At 52.6% G+C, this 5,986-nt stretch overlaps 1 protein-coding gene across 1 annotated transcript; it reads left to right on the plus strand.

Annotated features, from left to right (window-relative positions):
- Nucleotides 1–582: 582 nt before the first annotated feature.
- LOC144097311 (uncharacterized) lies at nucleotides 583–1,303 on the plus strand. The gene has a single exon (XM_077630053.1). The coding sequence runs from the start codon at nucleotides 649–651 to the stop codon at nucleotides 1,123–1,125; it is 477 nt and encodes a 158-aa protein (XP_077486179.1). The 5' UTR covers nucleotides 583–648; the 3' UTR covers nucleotides 1,126–1,303.
- Nucleotides 1,304–5,986: the final 4,683 nt, after the last annotated feature.

The following is a 5,986-nucleotide window of genomic DNA, read 5'->3' on the forward strand; positions in this document are numbered from 1 at the left end:
CTGTCTCACATATATCGGTGGACAGCCGAACCTCGCTGTAAGGGAAGAGATGAAGGAGGTGTGGAAGAAGAAAGGAAGGAATAGGTGCCGTAGTGGTGGGCTCCGGATTAATTCCGACCACCTGGGGGCCTTTTCCTTCATCGAAGCGCCTCCGTCGAATCACGGCGGCAGCGTTTTGGATGGAAGCGAAACCCATAGGCGCCCGTGAGCTATGCGATGTCAGTGCGCGTTAGAAATCCTCAGGCAGTCGAAATTATTCCGGAGCCCTCCACTACGGCACCTCTTTTTTCCTTTCTTCTTTCCCTTCCTCCTTTATCCATTCCTTCACGGGGTGGTTCAGGTGTCGCCGATATGCGAGACAGATAATGCGCCATTTCCTTTCCCCCAAAACCAATTTTCAATTTTCGATCTTTAAACCTGCACTGACATCAATGAGCCAAAAATCAGCCAATAATTGGGCGAGTTTCAGCTACATTAGGCGCTCGTGGCGGCGGAGCATCGGCGACGAGAAAGTCGAAGGGTCGCGTGCTCGCATGCTCCAGCATCGACCAATGGGAAGCGGGACACGTCGGCCGGGCTCGCACGCGACGTTCGGTCCCGTGCTGGAGGAGCGGCGGCCAGCCAGACGGTCGGCATCCCCCGGAAGCGATGGACGTCTCCACGGACACTGCTGCCCTGGCCACCGCCGCCACCGCCGCCCCCAGCGAGGCCATCAAGGCCACCAGCCAGCCCGAGCTAGGCGACGAAGGGGCCGTCGCCGACAACATGCGACCGTCGTCCCGAGAGGCCGCCAAGCCGTCGGGAGAAGCGACGCGGTCGCCCAGTGGGGACGAGGTGGTGTCAGCAGGAGCCGAGCCACCCAAGCCTGCGGCCAGCCAGGAGGCTCCCCGCGCCGAGGGCGAGGGAGCTCCGGCCACCACCGAGCTCAAGCCAGACGACGCTAAGACAACGCCGCCGCCGCCGCCACCACCACCACCACCGCCCGCCGACGCAGAGGTCGCCTCGCAGACCGAGGAATGCTTTGAAGAGAAGACCGACGTGGCCGACAAGGCCCAGTTCAACGCCGAGCCCGACGCTCCTGCCCCGACCCGGCCCTTCACGTTCAAGGTGGGACGACTGGCCTAGGCTCAAGCCGCACCGGCGCTGCTGAGACTGACCAGGCAAGATGACAAGATGGCGGCTACCACTGCTACCCCGGACTCATCTCCCGCTGTCTTGTGCCGGCCTTGGTCCTTCCCTAGTTCCTTTACCAAAGTCGCGCAAATTCTTTGCTGAAAGAGAATAAAAATTGCGCCGTCCCCACGATGCTGTCTGTGTCAGTTCATTAGACCTAACGCCTGTTCGGGCAACCTGCCCAGGGCGCTTGGGTACGAAGCGTAAGCGTAATTGAGGAGAGAAATGGGTGGTGAAATTCACCGTAGCTTCCCTGCGCAAGTGTGCCTTGTGGAACCGTAGTTATGGGTAGTTGGCAATAGAATGTAAGGCCTTTGCAGAATAGGGCTACGTTGTGCGAAGTTGAGGGCGAAGGCTACAAAAATTACAACTAATCCCAAATGCGAGCTAGATTCGCTCGCACTTCGGTTTCCACTTCATCATCATCATCAGCCCGACTACGCCCGCTGCATGGCAAAGGCCTCTCCCTACGTCTCTTCAATCAACCCTGCCCTTTGCCTGCTATGGCCACGGTACCCATGGCAACTTAATCTCATCCTCCCACCTTCCTGGCGCCTCCGGCAATGCGATAGCGGTGTGCGCTGGATCGATTGCGCACGAATGGAAGTTGACGAATATGACTTCCAAAGCACAGCGCGAGAGATTGAAAGTTCGGTCTTTTCTTTTTCGCTATTGCTATTTGTTTTTCTTATGTTTTGGTCTTTGCCTCTCAGAAATTACCCCTTACCACCCTCAACCATCCCTGTCACGGAAACTTGAGTTACTCAAATTTCAGATTTCATCTCCTTTCCATCGTGTTCAATCTACAAAACTGGTAGGTACCGCCTGGCCATGGTCAATCCCCATCGTGCGTATGCGCCATTTGTATGAGGGCTACAACAACGACGACGCGGGATGTTCGGCTACGGCAATGACACAGCGGTATAATGCGGTTGCCCACAAACATGTAGGCAGGTTGCCGCCTACCTACCATGGCGGATGGACCAGACAAATGGGTTTGACAGGCAAACACCGGCGAAATGTTAAATTACGAGTTGTTTTAATGCTAATGCACTAAAGATCTAAATGTTTAGTAAACGTCAGCACTCTGGCCTGGTGCCATCGCAATCTGTGAAAGCGGAGGTGTTATAGTATGTCTGTCTGTTGTTGCCAGGAAGAAAGAAAAGGAAAGTGCACAGGCCTGCTCACTGGCTCAAGCCGAGCCACAATCGCTACCACGTGCATATAATAGGAGAGTTGAAAGATGGGATAGAAAGACAGGACGCGCTGAAGACAAGGCCGATCCCGGAGGTAGTGCAACACCGGGCAACCGGTGGCGGGAGTGAAGCATCCTTCAAACTCTCCGCCGCATTTCCAAAAATAAGTCCAATTGGACCCGTAACAGATACTCTGAGGTGTTATAGCACACCACTTCAGGCACTCGGTACATCGACTGTAGTCGCTGTGCGTATGTGTAATCCCTGGTCAAAGAAGCCGTGTACGCGCAGCAGTTACAATGGATAGGTATAACTCTTAAAGGAAGCACTGGGCGTGACTGGATCCAGAGATCTTAAGATGTAGAAAATGAAGTCGAGCTGTGGAGGCCCCGAACAGCAGAATTGTTATGCAATTTTCATGAAAGTTCTGAAGGGCTATTGAAAAGCTTTGCGGATGCTTGTAATGGCGGCGCCACGTTATATACGTCAAGGGCCCGTCTATCGAGCAAGAGTCCAATAGCTGAGTGAACGCAAGCAGGGTGTTTCTTGAGACAACCCTTTAAAGTGTTTGCGTTTCTTGGTAAGAGCGCTCACGTTGAATGATTACTTTATGGTTTCGTGGGCTTCAATGCCCCTGAGTTGAACATGGGGCTACGAGAGAGGGCGTAATGGAGCTCGGTGATCATTTAAACGGCCTCAAATTATTCCGGAGCCCTCCAGTACGGCACCTCTGTCTGGCTTACTTCTTTCACTCCCTCCTTTATCCCTTTCCTTACGGCGCGGTTCAGCTGTCCGCCGATATGTGAGACAGATACTGCGCCACTTCCTTTCCCTAAAACCTTGTTTTCATTCTTTAACGTGCGTCGACAATGCGCAGTAAATGCGCTTTTTGCATTTCGCCTAGTTGCCCGCCGCGGTGGTTCAGTGGTTAGGGCGCTCGGGTACTGATCCGGAGTACCCGGGTTCGAATCTGACCGTGGCGGCTGCGTTTTTATGGCGGCAAAACGCTAAGGTGCCAGTGTGCTGTGCGATGTCAGTGCACGCTTAAGATCCCCTGGTGGTCGAAATTATTCTGGAGCCCTCCACTACGGCACCTCTTTCTTCCTTTCTTCTTTCACCGCTTCCTTTACCCCTTCCCTTACGGCGCAGTTCAGGTGTCCAACGATATATGAGACAGGTACTGCGCCGTTTCCTTCCCCCCCAGAAAACCAATTATTATTATAACGAGCCGTACGGGATGGACGCGAAGAGCCCTGCCACAGTGGCCAGGAGGTTAACGTGCTCTGCTGCTTGGGCCTGTTAGAGATGAGGGGTCCTTGAGTGAGCTGACTCTTTCAGCGCCGCAGGTCCCTTCTCCGAATGACGTTGTCGGACTTGGTTATGAAGGAAACTGTACAGGGGGTTTATTTTACATTATTTACAAGATTTTGGAACCCATTGGAGGGTGATGGGGGAAGGTCGGAGGATCTGAGAAGATCTGAGGATGATCGAGGATTCTCTCTCACGGCACTCGTCGTCCGGTTTAAAAAGGGTCCGGTCCCTAGGATTCCCAAGGTTCGAGGGGGTCTTCGCCAGGTTGAGCGTGGCCTAACTTGCGTTGTCGTACACACACACACACACCACTTCACATAGGGACACGCCCCCGTCGCATGCCTCGCCGGAGAAAGAGGGTGCCGCTGGACAATCGCCCCCACCAGAGAGAGCGTTGTCTTCGCGTCCGAACGACAGTTCTCACGCTCAAGCCGGACACGTCTTCCGGGAAGTCCGAATGGGCGAGGCGCCGGCGAGCAGGCATAGTTGAAGGGGTGAGTCACCCCCTGCTCGGTTCTGGCGGTCGCTAACTGCCTCCGTGCCGCACGGCAGATCTTCCGGGAACAATGTTGTTTTCAAACGGCAGTGGAATCCTCCGTCTCGAATCCAATAAACCTCGGGAGGACCGGCCGTGGGAACCCAGATGCCTATCGCTGTGCAGGGACCCCGGCTGCAGGTGTCCTGGCCGAATACGCAGCTGAATCAGACCACCGGCTGTCGCCAGAAACCTTACAGGCCGAAGAGGCGGGTTCAATCAGAGCTGCGGCGGTTATGTATAAACGGAGGCCAAGCGCGAGAGGAGTGGCCATGCTGTGCGATGTCAATGCAAGCTTAAAGTCTCCAGGTACCTCTTTCTCTGTTCCTTCTTTCAGTTCATTTATTCATTTCCTAGCGGCGTTGTTCGAGGGTGTCCACCTAAATTGACGCAGTTACTGCGCCTTTTCCTTTCCTCAATACCAATGGTATTTAATTTCAATAGAACACTACCCAGTGTCCAGAAGTCGAGACAGGCGCGATAAGCGGGAACATTTACTTTGCTTTTTATTTGTAAATAAACTGGTTTTGTAATAAAGCAGTAATTACTCATTGGCATCCACCCAAGCGCCGCCATACGGCTACAAAAGAAAGCTGCCCAGCTTTCTCAGAAACTTCGCAGTTAAAGAAAAAATGGTCCTGGTCCTGGGTTCGAACCCGGGACCACCGCATCACCTGATCAGTCGGTCTACAAGCGGTTGGACGCCAATGAGTAATTACTTCTTATTACTACTACTCCGCCTTAGGGGAAATAAACATTTGAGATGAAAATTGTTTTTTTGGGGGAAAGGAAATGATGCAGTATCTGTACCTCATATCGACGGACACCTGACCGCGCCGTAAGGGAAGGAGGGAGTGAGAAGAAGGAAGAAAGTGGTGCCGTAGTGAAGGGCTCCGGAATAATTTCGATCACCTGGAGATATTTAACGTGCACCGACATCGCACAGCACATTAGCGTTTCGCGTCCATCGAAACGTGACCATAAACTGGTTTTGTTGAAAGGAAAGGTGCAGTAATCAACAACTACCTAGTGGACGCATCTACCGCCCCGTGGATTAGGAGATGAAGAAGGGAATAGAAGAAGCAAAAGAAAAAGAGTGAAATGTGCCATAGTGAAGGGATATGGAATAAGTTCTGCGGGTACGTTTCGATGACGGCGGAATGCGCATGCACTGCATGATAGCGCATGTTAAAGTTTGTCGAAATTTATCCACAGCCTATAACTGCACGTGGGAGCGATTGTGGTTGAGCTTGAGCCAGTGGGCAGGCCCCTGCACTTTCCATTTCATTCTTCCTGTAGTCGCAACAACGACTACTGTGGCGCTATTGACATCACACAGCAAAAGGTGCTTGTGTGCCTACGCGATTTTTAACTGCGAAGTTTCTGAAAAAGCTTTGCAGCTTTCCTTTGTAGCCGTATGGCCGCGCTTGTATGGATGCCCTTTCTTCCTCTCTCATTGCATTCTCGCGCCTTAATACCTTCCCTTAAGGCGCGGTTCGGGTGTCCACCGAAGTATGTGAGACAGTTACTGGGCAATTTCCTTTCCTCAAACACCTATTTTCATTTTAATTTACAGCTCCGTTAAATTAAAATAAATTAAATTGGTTTTTGGGAAGGAAATGGCGCAGCGCCTGTCTCACATATCTTGGCGGAAACCTGAACCACGCCGTAAGGGAAGGGATAAAGGAGGGAGATAAAGAAAGGATGGAAGAGGTGCCGTAGTGGAGGGCTCCGGAATAATTTCGACCACCTGTGGATCTTTTATCGAATC

The sequence above is a fragment of the Amblyomma americanum genome, chromosome 7, assembly GCF_052857255.1.
Source record: "Amblyomma americanum isolate KBUSLIRL-KWMA chromosome 7, ASM5285725v1, whole genome shotgun sequence".
NCBI classification, from domain to species: Eukaryota; Metazoa; Arthropoda; class Arachnida; order Ixodida; family Ixodidae; genus Amblyomma; species Amblyomma americanum.

Excerpts from the sequence above, each read along its gene's own strand:
- LOC144097311 (XM_077630053.1), top strand. The coding sequence starts at position 649 with ATGGACGTCTCCACGGACACTGCTGCCCTGGCCACCGCCGCCACCGCC.